General features: G+C 32.9%; 1 protein-coding gene across 1 annotated transcript; it reads right to left on the bottom strand.

Annotated features, from left to right (window-relative positions):
* Positions 1-2,144: 2,144 nt before the first annotated feature.
* Positions 2,145-9,038, bottom strand: LOC117692944 (uncharacterized). The gene is made up of 6 exons (XM_066077915.1): positions 9,023-9,038; positions 8,097-8,302; positions 6,725-6,974; positions 6,071-6,289; positions 5,786-5,973; positions 2,145-5,673 (listed from the first exon to the last, which is right to left on the bottom strand). Exons 1-5 carry the CDS (start codon positions 9,036-9,038, stop codon positions 5,933-5,935), a joined length of 732 nt encoding a protein of 243 aa, XP_065933987.1. The 3' UTR covers positions 2,145-5,673; positions 5,786-5,932.
* Positions 9,039-15,610: the final 6,572 nt, after the last annotated feature.

The raw sequence follows: 15,610 nt of genomic DNA, 5'->3' as shown, positions 1-15,610 counted from the left end.
CATTACATTATTACAGTAAATACTAAAGCTTATAGCTAACAATTTAAACTAGATGCTGTCATTAGACAGTAATACCCGCACCAAGTGTTTGCCCCTAAATAACACTGTTTTGTACCAGTTTAATTATAAACGAAGGCCCCATGCAAACTCCGTGAATACATTTAAAAATTATAATTTTCATAACTGAAGGATGAAATCCCTTCCCATATGATAATACACATGAGCAGCACTTTATGTGCAATTTGGGGTTGGAATGTTTGCAGTGAATTTTCAGTTAATCAATAATCTTAACATTTCATGTCATAGAAAGTATAACGGTCTATATAATTATTACAAACAAAATTAAAAATTAAATTATGCCCCCTCCCTGTGGCAGTTGCGAGTTTTAGATTTGCTTCTGTGTGCATACACGTGTACATCATCGTGTGCACAGATTTAGAGAAGGGGTGGGACTGAGGGGTCCAGACCCCCCCCCCTCCCCCCCATGAAAATTCATTTATATCAATATTGTAAAATTACCAAAAATACACCTTAGACCCCAATGCTCTTACAGACATGTAAACGCTCTAACCCACTGCGCTTCAATGTTAGGTAACATTATTTGGGGGGTAAATATTTAATTAATATTTAATATTCTTTATTGTTTATCTCAATAGGAAGTATACATCACAATATGCAGGTGACCTGCACCACCTTAAGGCTGTTATTTACCTAATAAAATGGTGCAAGTGGATTTGAAGAATAGCTCATAAAAATACATGCATGTTACAAATAACTGATCTTTGTCTGAAGTTACGTACACAACACAGGTCTGCAGGTATCATTAGCGGGTACTAGTTTTACCCAGCTCTTGGATTAGATTGGTTCGCGTGTATACATACATGTCTGTGTTTTCCATATGCAGAAAAGGTTTAGTTAAGATCAGCTAAAGGAATTTATTATTGTGTTTTAATTGGATTATCATTATGATGCTGACCAATATAGGTAAGCATAATACATGTAGTAGTAGCACGTACAATATAATGAGATGCCATCATACATAAGTTCTACTTTCACTTTCTAAATGTGATCTCCCTTTGACAGCATACTGTATCATCATCTTTTAATATTTAAATAAGCTTATCATCGTTACCTTACCTATCGCATTTGTAAAGTTTCTGTCATTTTAGTTGCAAAAGTTATTTTTTTTCATTTGTCAGACTTGCACTATTAAGTTGACCCCATCTTGACCCTGTATAAACAATTTCTTATTAAATTTGTGTATTACATGTAAGTAAGTGTACTAGACATTTAATTATCATTTTTATATGAGTTATTATAGGAAGGAAGGAGTATTTCTTTCTTAATGTATTATAATGCATCAAATACAATGTAGGTCATGACCTTATGGGACTGTTCTGACCCCACAAAACAGGAAAATACAAAATATCTTCTAATGTCATTATGATGCATCAAATGGTGTAAAGTACATTAATGACCCCAAGGTGTTGTCTTTAACTCGCTTTGCCCGAGTAAGTGCATAGGAGAGTTGATTTAAATCAATTCCCAATAAAATATTTTATCTTATTCATATGTTACAGCAGTGTTTGATCCATGTGGGTAATTCCTAGCCTAATGAAGTCACTGCTTTGTTTAGGATACTTTACAATTGCCCCAAATAGGCGAATACACATGCATATAACATTTTGTTTATAAATCTTAAAAATTGAATTAAGCAATTTCAAAATGTTAATGTGCATCAGGAGAGAAAAAGCAATCAAGAAATGATTTAAAATTTGCTACTGCACACATGTCTGAGACTGAATCTTAAGAACCAGGTTAGATTGGTGGGGGGGGGGGGGGGTGGGGGTGGAATGCGGAGTATAAACATTTATAATTTGAATCATTTATTGTTATTAATTTTAACTTGTCAATGAATACTAGTTATTGATCCCAAGGTAGAAATATGACCTCTGATCATATCTCAATAGATCATTTGTCAATTATGCAAGGTGTAATGTATTTTGTTTGTAAGAATAACATTTCTTACCAGTTTATAAAAGTATTTAAAGACACCCAAATTATATTTTGATTTAATAGATCATTCGACAATTGGGGGGGGGGGGGGTGCGGTTTATATTTGAGTTTGTTTGGGGGGGGGGGGTTCCAAGTCATATACTAGTATTTGACAATTTTTTAATGTTATTTAAAATAAGACTAAGCCATACTACAGTCATGAACATGAATAGTATAGAACAAAACACAAACTAAAACATGTATATATACATAGGAAGTATTAAAAAACATAGATGATTGATCTATATCTGGGTTCTTAAATTGAATCATATATCATGTACATATTATATTATTGTTTCTTTGTTCAAGGCATTTCAGATGGTATGTAGGTCAGTGATCCCAAGTGCTCTAGCTTCCTGAAATTATCAAATATCATAAAAACCACTGAGATCCCCACCTTAATCCAAAGATATCATTCCTCCTTAGGTCATGGCGCATCAGATCATTATGGCATATAAGTCATGACCCTAACGGGTGTCAAAAGGGTGTGGGGTCTAGCATTGAACCTTGTAGGGAGAATCGTAGACTCTATTTTAAATGGTAACTTGAATACGGACAAAGATAATAATATAGGGTTTTCATAATCATATATTGACTGTTATCGGCAATATATAGGGTTTATTAGATCTGACCCCTGGGGTCATCCCCACCCCCAGGAATTTGAAATTACCATATATCTCAGAAACTGTTATAATCATGACCCCTAAACCATATATATTCATGTTTCTGATGTCATTTAGGGGCATCAAATGTTATGTAGGTCATCGGCCTTGTGGGTGGTCCTGACCCCCTCAAACAGGAAGTGCACGAATATCTCGAAAACGGTTGAGATCCCCACCCCTTAACCATATATATTCTTGTTTCTAGTGTCAAGGAGCATCAAACGGTATGTAGGTCATGGGCCCCGGGGGTGGTCATGACCCCCCCTCGAACAGGAAGTGCACGAATATCTCGAAAACGGTTGAGAACCCTTACCCCTCAACCATATATATTCTTGATCCTTAAAGGGCATCAAACGGTATGTAGGTAATGGGCCTCAGGGTTAAAATTAATATTTCAAAACTGTAATGCACATATATGGAAAAGTTCCTATCATATCCCAAGATATGATGTGTCTATCCATTAAATCATAAAAGGAATTCTAGGATCTATGTTTTTTTGAAGTGATAAACGTCAATTTTCTGCTACTTTTTGACTCCCTGGATGAAATTTTAATTTTTAAAACCTTACTGCACATCTATAGAACAGTCCCTATCATATCCCAAGATATGATGTGTCTATCCATTAAATCATAAGAGGAGTTCTGGGATCTATGGGGGTTTTTTTGAGTGATAAACGTCAATTTTCTGCTACTATGACTCCCTGGATGAAATTTAGATTTTTAAAACCTTATTGCACATCCATAGGACAGCCCCAATTATATTCCAAGAGATGACGTAGCCACCACAAAAGTTGTAAGAGGAGTTCTGGGAACCATACTTTTTTTTGCAAAAAAACGTCATTTTTTGTTGCCCACTGATCCCCTGAATAAAAAAAATAATTCTGGAACCTGATCACACTTCAATATGACACCCCCAATCATATTCTAGAAGATCATTTGGCTACTGCAAAAAGAAAATGACGTTTTTGAAACCAGTTTTTTTTTTTAAAAAACCTCATTTTTTAGCAATTAATTGACCCCCAGGACAAAATCGAAAATTCCGAAACCTTATTGCGCATCTATAGGATACCCTAAAACATATTCCAAGAGATGATTTGTCTACTGTTGAAAATGTAGGAGGAGTTCGAGGAAGAAGGTTTTTTGTGAAAAAACGTCATTTTTTACCAATTATTTGACCCCCAGGACTACCCATTAATATTTGAAACCTTTTAGAAAAAAACATGACACCCCAAATCAAACTCTAAGAGTTCAGATTGCTGGTTTATAAGATGTAAGAGCAGTTTGAGAAAGTAAAACGTGACAGACGGACGGACGGACGGAACAGAGTAACAACAATATACCCGAACTTTCTTTAGAAAGTGCGGGTATAAAAATACCAATATCAATCGTTAAATGTAGCTAAAACTAAACAAACCATAAGAAAACAAAGAATCATATCTGCACTATTTAGTTGTAAAATTGAGCTTATAATGAAAACTATACGATGAATAAACATTTAACAAAGAATCAAACAGATAAAAGCGTACTTGATAATAAAAAAACCCGGTATGCTAAGTAATGGAATGCGTTTATATGGAACAAAGCATGCACCTAAATATTCTTATTCCGTCAATTATTTTCATTAATACGCGTTAAAAAGTATTTTCTTATGAAAGTGTCAACTACCTGATGATGCTTCGTTTCATGCGTTAGCTTTCTAGCAAACTGGTTTTTTTTTTTACATATTCCTTTGTAAAAAATTGATAACTGTTGTCCACCTACCCTATCTCCGGGATGATTATTTAAACAAACTTGAATCTACACTTCCTGTAGGTGCTTTCAGGAAAGTTACAACTTTTCCGGTCAATGAAATTTTTCGACTCTCATTTTGGCCCCTTCTTACCCCGGCATCGATGATTTTAACAAACTTGAATCTTAACTAGGATGCTTTCAAACAGGTTTCAGTTTTCTGGGCGTAACGTTTTTAAGAGATTTTTAAAGATTTTCTTAATATCTTCCTGTGTAAATATATGACCCCCTTCCCTGCCTAGTTGTGGTCACAACCTACCCCAAAGGATGACGATCTGAAATTTATCTTTATACTGTGGAATCTTTACAATTTTCGTAGAATTCGAGAGTAACCCTCAGCAAGGAATTAAGAATCTCTACTAAGACATATGTAGAAAAAAAAATCTTTCTTAATCAAATAAAATAAGCAAAAAACCAATAATCTGCAAAAAATTGTCTCCTGAAATTCGACCTCCTGTTGTTGCCTCCATTGTACCACTGGGGATTTGAACAAACTTGAATCTACACTGCCAGCGGATTCCTTCACATAAGTTTCGGCTTTTCTAGCAAAATGATTTGAGAAGATTTTTGAAAGATTTTTCTCTACATATTACCCTCTTTTGTGGATATACCAAACCCCTGGGGAAAATCGTTTGAATCCACACTAGCTAAGGATGCTTCTACATGATTTAGCTATTCTGGCCAAATAATTTTGAAGGAAAAGAGTTTTGAAAAATAACTACGCTTTTATTATTATTCAAAATGTTTTCACTCTTAAGAGAGCGTGACTTTCATTTAAACAAATTTGGATTCCATTCATTTAAGTATGGTTTATCCTAAGTTTGTTCCATATCTTTGTCACGCAGTTATAATGTTTCAAATTCAACAAATGAACTCTACGAATTCTTTTCACTGCTTCTTTGATTTGACTGCATTTATAAGATTGGGTAGATCCAGGAGAACAATGCTTGAAATGATAACAACTAAAACTCCTATTCCCAACACGACTCCTATTCCCTTGGCGGATGGTCGCGGATCAGATGCACATATCTTTAGAAGCCTAGCTTTAGCAGTCATGTTTTTCTGTATAGACAGCATGGACCGCAATTATTTGATTCGTTGATTTACTTTCTCTGTGTCGTTAGATTTAATCAGTGCCGAGCCAATAGCTGAACAAGGACACTTACATTCTAAAAAGATAAACACACGTCGAATACATTCAATGTGATTTAGAAACAAGTATAAATGATGTAATTGTTTTTAGTAGTGATTACATCTTTGTAATTTAGAAGAGTTACACACTTTCACACAGAGGTTATGTTCCATTCCAACTACCATTTCCGACACATGTCCGTCGGAGATCGCCACTTATGTATCTGTATCCAGCAGTGCATGTGTATAATACAAGTCCTCCATAAGAGGTATCGTAATGCAACATGTCTGTGTTCATTATAAAAGGATCCGGACAAACAATTTCTGAGAACAATGAACTATTAAAAAAGAATAAACAACTGAGGCTATAAAAATCAGAAAGTTTGCGGTCATATTTGGCTAGATTATGTAATGAATACCAGTATATACATGTACCTCTGCATATGGAAGTAAATGTTCTACTCCATGTACCGTTATGCTCAGGATTACACATCATTTTCACAGTTGGATCCAATACTTTATAACCACGTTTACACGTCAATGTGATTTCATCACCATAAGCAAATTCTAGGAAAGAATTGTTGTAACTTTCATATTGGAATGAAGAATCTATGTGTGTTGTCGACGTATTTACCTCAAGTAAACAGATTGGCACTAAAGATAAAAACAATATGTATTTATTTTTTGGAAATAAAATGGACAGCTAATCTTGCTAAGGAATTCATGGACACAAAAAGGTTCTGCATTTGTCTGCATTTTCAATATATTGCAGCTGACTTTATAGCTATGCAATTTCAAGAATCCATTGATCAAGTTATTTGAAGGGTATGAAAATGGTTATTCTATAGAAACACAATTTATCATCAACTCCGCTTGATATAATGTTTACCCTTAATTCAACACGTTACACGACTCAAGTGTGTTATGGTCAATTACATTAAGCATGTCAAAATAAATCAACAAACGAATACATCACTTATTTACCATTTTAAAATAAGTCCATAACGTCCATTCTTGTTAACCTTAAGCTAGCGTATCGATGGAAAATTAACAATAAGAAACTTTGATTTATCTTTATCTATATCATACCCAGCACATCCATGACTGTTAAGACTATGTCCACGTCATTAGTCATTTGCTCCTTGAAGTTCCATCCCCAAATCTTTCTTAACATGAAAACAGCTGCTGATTCTTCACTTTCTCTTTTGTGGGGTACCCAGATAGCTACCACAGAGTCGTGGTAACCGTACACGAGTCCCCCGTATGGTTCAGCTTCATTTATCACAGACCCGACGCCATCAAACCGGAAATTCTTGTTTGCACCATCAAGCACGTGAAGCTTTAAAATATGATGATACAAGATAAAAATTGCACGTGCAAACTATAAATAGTACATGTATTTATGTAGGACTCCAAATTTATTTTTAAGTCCAATGGTCACGCAAAATACGATGGTCGTGCTAAAGCCCGATAGTCTGCGCCAGAGTCCGATGATTTGGTGCTGATAGACTAATCCATACTTTGCAATAGTTGTCACATTTAGTCGCAATATTTCAGGAAACCAATATATTAATCAAATTAACCTTTATAATTTAGAGGCTCGAAACTTCGTAATTTGACATTACAAATTAGGTTTTGTATCTATTTTTATATCCCCGCGATGGAGCAATCCATGCATTGAAGGGATAAGTAATTTCAAAGGGATTTTATCACAGAACGCCAATATATTTGTTGGCATAAAAAAGGAATGAAATAACAATGTATGTCTCGTCACGTCATGAAGACTTCATTGGTAACGTTATAGTAGCAAATCAACATGAACATGAAGGAAGTGGCGGGATTTCCGGTAAATCGACAATTAAGTTCTGACAAAGTGAAGGAAAAATGCGAGACAAACAATCTCAGTCCGTAGCAGTTTGTTTTAGTTTGAAGCGAAATGCTGCAATAGTAAATTAAATATATACATGTCATATCTATCACCAGTAGATGACTTTTTCCTCTTTATTTGTATCGTATTATGTAGATCTTTGTGATTGAAATGAGGTAGAAATTCACTTAACTTTAATCTCTCTTCTTAGATGAAATATAATGTTTTATTTAAATATTAGACCTATTAATTCACATAATAAACAACTTGATGTTTAAGACAAGTAATTACATCAAAGTTCTCGTATTTAGTAATTATATAGTGATTGTCTTGAGCCAGAATATTTTGATAAAAAAAAAATCAGAAAAGAGAATAAAGGTAAAATCACTGTCAAAATCAAAATGAATGAATCTCAAATAAGCGATAATTTTCTTTTAATACAGTAATTGATCAAGTATTTTAAAATTTGCATGTGACAATCTTCAATTACTTAGCCTCAAGTTGAAACTTTTGTTTGTCGGTGTTTAGTCTAAACTGGCCTACATTACTTCTATTGTTCATATTAAGTTAATATGTGCAATTCAAATATAACACCTGAACATTGATAAAATTGCCTGTAGCTAAGTTTTCAGTGAGCAAGTTCTTTGCGGTTTCAACTTCTTGCAAACGCTTTTTTATTACAATTTCATTTTCCTTGAATCCTGTCAAATCCCAAGCAGTAACTGTGATTGATCCATCCTTGATATGTAAAATGTTTGTCTTTTCTCCCCATCCGTCGGCAATAGCTATCAATGATAATCCTAAAATATTGAACGAAAAAAAATCTATCATATCAAATTTACACAAAAGTACTGTAACATCTAAACATTTAGTACACACTGCGTTCTCAGCATTTAACCCTTTTAAATTTGAAACAAAGTCACAACATAGGCTACGTTTTATGACCCTATTTGATATTTATGTATTTATCCACTTAGCCGATAACATGATTTTTACTTTTTTGGACGCATATGGTACGATGAATTTCTTATTACGTAATGTTTGAACCCGCTAATCATTTGATACAACCGGATGTTAAAAAAGCCGAAACATTTCTACTTTCCTTTTGTTAAAGGGACTTGGACACGATTTGAGATTAAAAAAATCATCTTTTTATTTTTTATGTATAATATGGATAACTGGTGCATTTTAAATGATTGACCAAAATATTTAATGTTAAAGTCAAGTTACAAGCGAGATACAGAGGTAAAAATCGATTGTTATGTAAAGAAAGCTCGAGTTCTATAGTTGTTTACAAAAAATGTAATGTAGAGAATTACCATTTTTTAGACAAAATGACACATAAAAGACAATCTAAACTAATTCAGTATCTTCTTAAATACTATTATCAACAAAAGAAAGATACATTTATTTGAAACTTACACCAATACTATACATATGTAAAAATGACAATATTCGAGCTTTGTTTACAAAACAAAGAATTATGAACACTGTATCTTGCTCATAACTTGATGTTTTACTTCCAAATGTTGGCATAGCATTATAAACTTCTATATTTATCATTATAAACAAAAAGACCAATCCATGCTGACCAAATGGCAATTTTTATGTTTTAATCATTATCAAAACAGCAACTTTTGATTATACATTACAAGGTCATTATTTTACTATTCTAAACAGAATATTTTGAAATACATGTGGTTTGGTAATCGTAGTATGAACCCAGAAAAAAATGTTTGGAGTATACACATTAAGCGTCATCGATACCGCAATCAAACTACAACAATTATTGTTTATAAAATTATTAATATGACATATTACCTTGTCCATGAAAAATACGCCCATTGTTTCGAATCTGTACAAGAATTAGCTCAGGATATTTGTTAAGTGTATGGTTAAGTGATGCATTCAAACAGCCACCTGTTAGAAAAAAATAAAATTATAGCTGTAATATTTACTAGGCATTTGTGTTTTGATATATCTAAACGTTTAATCCTTTTCATTCTATGAAGCAAATTGAATAAAAGTATTTTGACAACAATATCAGAAACTATTTTATACAAGTATAGACATTTCATTTCTTTATTATGAAGACTCTCTTATAATCGTCGATATCTTCACAAAAAATAGCTTGACTCTCTTACATATAAAATGAAATTTTCATCGCGACCTCAAAACAAAAACGATACGTTTGCAAACATTTTAGTATACAGGTGAGTTAGACTTGAGATATGTTGTGACTTTTTAGTGGTGCATCAAATTAATAGGTCTTAATCAGTTCGATAGTATTATATTTGTTGTAAGTGTTGACATTTATTTTGAAACAAAGCTGTCGACATTTTTACCTGTAATTGTAATCTTGGAGAAACCGGCAGAAAGTGTAACTGAATTAACTTATGTTTGACATAAGAAGCATAACAATAAAAGAATATGACTCTAGGTAGCAACCACGCTGTCCGAACTAACCTTCCTTAACATCTATAGTTTGACTCTTCCAGGTAGGTGGAGGCAGGTCACGTGATCTCCAAGCTTTAGCCTAAACAGTAATGGACTCGTACACGCGAACAATGTTTTGAGGACCAATCCACTTACTCTCTGCTCCTTTATCATAAGAACAACATCAAATACTTTGAGCGTTAAATACCTGTTTTTAAATAACAAACAGAAAGGTAGCTATAAGATCAAATCAGTGTAGGTACTGAAAGGCAGGGTGTTGAAATTTTGAATTTGTAATTGTTGTCCAAATTGTCTTCAAAATAATTTTGAGCTGCGGTTGAATGTTTCAATTTATGTTAAAATTCGGCTTTCAGTCTGATTTTCCGGCTGAAATCTTTACTGAATGTCAGCTAGGACAGCCCTGTTTAATTTTAGAAATTTGACACAACAGTATTTTATTCAAAAAAGGGGCCCAAAGGAAAACTGAAAAAAGTTAGTCGGAAGATCAAAGCGATTACATTTATTCAAATAATTATATTTATTTAATTTAATTGTGATCAACGAAAAAACACAAGTTGATATCCGATTCATAAGTTTTATGAAAAGTCTGCAAACTTATATAAGTTATATAATTTTCCATGTGGTTGAGAGTCGGAGGTGCGAGCACTGACTGCATGTTACTCTCCATCTGCCGAAGTATTGTACAAAGTTATATTTGTATATATACAGAAACACTAACAAGGGTAGTTGCTGCTGCCATTTTAATTATTCATGGTGCCCCCCTCCAAAAAAAAAAAAAAAATTAACGCAACTTTAGTGTATTAAGCGCAATTTTAATGCGTGTTTTGGAAGAAATGAATTGACGCGTATTTCAAACATTTTTTCAAAGAGGTGCATGTCTACAGACATCAGTAAAAAAAGAGAATACAAAATCAGGTTTTAAAACTAGGATAAAAATTTATAATTTTCTTATTTGCAATAAGTACTACAGTAACTTCTATTTGCTACAACAATGTGAATTTAAAATGTTCAACCATATTCAGGGGTATTTTATAAGTATATATTGATGTTATATATTCACCAATTAGAAAGAGATCAGCTGAGTTTCTGGTAATAAACATTATGACATTGATGAAGGAATGATATAAAATATAAATTTTTATTGGTTCTGTTATGAAGTACAAAAGTAAAGTATAACGTATGTCTCATTGCATGTAAAACAATTAAATATATATTCCAACCTAGCCGGATAACATAAACATTAGCATATAACTTTGTTCTTTAAGCTATATTATTGCATAAGGATTGATGCAATGACCACCCAAAATGTATAATCTTTATTCATATGGTTAAACAGTACTTTTGCGAAATTGAAATTAAGATTAATTCACTTAAGGGTGAATGAACGAGGAGGTAAGGACAGAATGTCTGAATTTTTATTTGAAAATTGAAGTAATTATGTTTTAAAGAAAGCTGTGTTCTCGCGCTTGATTTTGGAGCATTTAGGTGTTAGAATGTTTAATCAAAAATTACAACTTTTGAACTCTTTTGTGACTAGAGAAATGCAAAAGTTTGAGATACGTTTCAGCATTCAACACCTATAATTATTAATGAGATTGTCCACTATTTACTGTGGTTTCATCAATAATCGTTGAATAACAATATTTTCATGAAATGCTTTGTTTAGATTTAAAGGGGCATGGTCACAATTTTGGTCAAAAATTATTTTTCCGATTTTGATGTTTACAATGCTTCAGTAAGACATTTTTAATAGGCAACTAAAATTTGAGTGTCATTCGTTGAGTTATAAGCAAGTTACAGAGCTTACAAATCTTTGCTATGTTAACAAAGTCTTTGTTTACATTTGAACTTTGAAGTCAAAACTCAAGTTTTAGACCTAAAATGAATGTAGTAACTGTTAATTTATGCACAAAACGAATAAAGAGTAGAAAAATCAGCTTTGAAAAGAACTTTAGCCGGTAAATTGAACTGATGTAAACAAAAACATGGCACGAGCCTTGTTTACAAGACAAAAATTGTGAATCCTGTATCGTGCTTTAAATTGTGATAATGACTCTCAAATTTCATTTGGTCATTGGAAAGGCATTTTAAAAGCATTTTAAATAATAGAAAAAAAAAAAGAATTTAACAAAAATCGTGACCATGCCCCTCTAATGTTTATTGATGTGCTATTTCTACACAATTCGTACTAATCATTGTCCACAAATTTACGTATTTTTGAAACTGATTTTAACTTAATTCACAAAAACGTATACCTTTCCATATTTATGCAAACACAGTTACGGAACTCATTCAATAAATCGCTGCACCTAATGAACCATTCTCTCCACAAAAGTCAAGCTTTGCGCAGCTTGCGAAGAACGACCTCTAGGACCTGGTGAGAGAATGATAATATACTCGGAAAGAATATCTAATCCCATATCAAAGATATTTTGTTTCCTTAACGAATTTAGATTATAAATAGAGGAATAAGGGTTATTTAAAACGCGTGTCTTTTTTGACGGTATTAACTAAAATAATTGATAACTATCTGCACTCTCTTTCAGTAGTGACCCCGTCTAAAATTGAAATACTTAAATCATTCTCAAGCATATTGCTGTATCTGATCTATAAGGTTTTCGCCTCGCCAGGTATGAAATTTACTAACCAGGTATCATCCCGTACCCGATCCCTTCATGACTATGTAACGATTACATCTTACTGACTGCCTTAGTGTAAATGACAATCAAACAATGAATATCAAGCATTTTGTAACAAAGTTACAAGTTTCACTTTCAATACGAGAGCTGACGTCATAATACACTTTGAATGGCGTCATAATGCTCAAGGGGAGATATATTTCATACTGACTGTGTATGAGATAAACATGGTCTCTACGTGGCTAATGTGTGTTTAATACCTATCAACATACAAACGGTAATTTAAAAGATTAACCTGTATACATCGTGCCCAGTTCTTTCTTGATTTATTGCTGTTACCCAAATGAGAAACGAATATATCAATGTGCGTCCTGTTATAGAAGAACACCACACCACCATACATCACATAAGCGTCTTCATCCTGCTGGGCGGATCCAAACGCAGGAAATATAAACCCAGTGTTCGTCCGCGCATCCACCTTGACATATGCAGGATCCTCCCGAAGGTCGTGTTGAAGGACAAGTCTAGAGATGGCTGAGTTGGCGGACATCGGTTTCCATTCACTCACATAACTTGGTGTGGAGGGAATCAATTTTGCATTTGAACCTAAACGATGAATTCTTTTTTTTCACAAATGGATTACATATTCGATAAAAGGAGTAAAGATAATTGATCAAAAATGTTACGCATCTAGTACTGATAAATGTACATTGTAATGAGTAAGTACAGGACAAAAACTTCCCTAAATGTTTTCTACAACAAAAAGCTAAGAATAATTAGATTTTTAAAAATTTTAATTATTGTTTCTATATTGTCTAAATATTAATTAATATATACCTTCCTTGGATAACAGTGGTGAATTTTTTAATGATCATGTTAATCAATGATGAGAGGGGTGTCTGGATAAATTGACAACATTCTCATTGTACAAGTGATATATAGATATATTGATATATATATTGAGAGAGAGAGAGAGAGAGAGAGAGAGAGAGAGAGAGCAATACCACACCGATGCATAATAAAATTATTATTTTATGAAGAAACATACTTTGAAATTGGTTTTGATTGATGAACGCGCAATGTTACATTATGAAATGAATATTTCATTAAATTTCTTTCGTGAAATCCTCATCCTACATCATTTGAGATTTATTTTCGATTAAATTTCAAGGTCTGGTAGATTTTTGAAATGAGATGGATAATAAACAACATTTTAAATCAACCAAGACAAACTGGATCCAGTTGCGACTGTACTGTACTGTACATACTACTAAGACACAAAGGTGCGTAATTACTAAAACAACTATTTTTGTTATTTTTTGGTTTTAAGAAAATCCAGTGTTATCCAAAGAAAAATCCCTTGACAATGAGTCTTTATCGTCAACTGACCTTGATCATCTGCCTTTGACAATTACGCAAAGATCTTAGGAAATCTGGTTGTCTGAGTTTAGCTAATGTACTACATATACTAGACTAAGTTATTTTAATTATCTAATTTGGTAATTACATATAATATTACTATCATGGACATCATCGTACAATCAACATGTAGCTATATGGACTTTTGCTAAGTAACATTGAGCAAAGACACAGAAAGTTGATATTGACCTCGCGAGCTCAGTCTATATCACGTTCTGTCTTCATTCAAAATCCCTTGATAGGGTCCATATAACCACATACTGACCTACAAAGAAGTCCATGATTAAATAAAATTACAGAGTACCGTATTTTACATCTATTACGGTTCAAAGTCACAGTCATTTTTACATTAAAACTGTTTTGACGTTGCATGTGCATAACACGAAACCACATTTTTTTTTTGTTTAAATAGTTTAAAATACAGAGAAAATCAACCTAAAATTGGTTTTAAGTCATAAAATTTCAGGTTTGACATTTGTGTGATATGTTTTATTCAATTCTGTAAAACTTTCAAAATGGGCCAAAAATTGCCACCCTTTTCACCCTTTTCTCATGTGTGCAATTATATGATATCAAGTTATGAAATTTTTTGGTCGAAATTTCTGTAGTTTAAAAAGCATTTGAGTAATATTTGATCAGTTTTCTATAATTGAGTTTGTAGAATTTACAATTACCACATTGGAAGTTTTGTTTTAAAATAAATATTTCACTTTCATAACACATATATGTACATACATGACATATTTTGTACATATGTTTATAAGATCATCTTGGAAAGCTTCTAACTTTTTGATGTTTCTATATTATACAGTTCTTAAGTAGTGAAAGTAAATTTTGGGAGAGAGAGAGAGAGAGAGAGAGAGAGAGAGAGAGAAAGAGAGAGCGAGAGAGAGAGAGAGAGAGAGTAAATAAAGGGGAGAGAGAGTAAATAAAGGGGAGAGAGCGAGGGAAAGAATTGGGGCATTGTTCACATATGTATAAGTGCAGGGAAACTTGAAAGAGGAAAAAAGGGTAAATAACCCCCCCCCCCCAAAAAAAAATCACAGTTCAAAACAAAATTGAGAAGAGACAAAATAGAGAGACAATTTAACTATATTTATACTGCAGTGCTACAGCTTATTACATAGCTTACATTTTTGATGGCAGTGGCATTTAGTGATAAGTTGAAATTACGGGTACATCCTGTTACGACAAACAATAGCTTGGTAAACCTTTCTGGTTGAGTTAAACTTTCTGCTAACAGGAATATGAAATTAATTTATACATATCCCGATACAAATGAAATTTCGATCCATAATTTACTGCAAAGGAAATTTTGTTCTAAATCCTAAGAGACAAGTTCCTATCGATCGAAATTGGAAAAATGCATGAATAAAAAATTATTTATTAAAAAAATTAATCAAAGTAGTTATAGTGGATGAAAAGATAGTGGTGATTTCATATCTTTGGATAATACAAATCTTATTGGAAAAATTTTAAACTGCGTGAGCTTACAATGAAACCTTTAATCAAGAAATTATTTATCAAATTAGTTCCGAATCTCTACCATAACGGTTCTCTGAAGTTTCATTTAGCTAAACAATGTCAAAACAT

This window comes from Magallana gigas, chromosome 3 (genome assembly GCF_963853765.1).
Source record: "Magallana gigas chromosome 3, xbMagGiga1.1, whole genome shotgun sequence".
Lineage (NCBI taxonomy): Eukaryota > Metazoa > Mollusca > Bivalvia > Ostreida > Ostreidae > Magallana > Magallana gigas.
The sequence above is the reverse complement of the archived record's forward strand: the minus strand, read 5'-3'. Positions and strand labels throughout refer to the sequence as shown.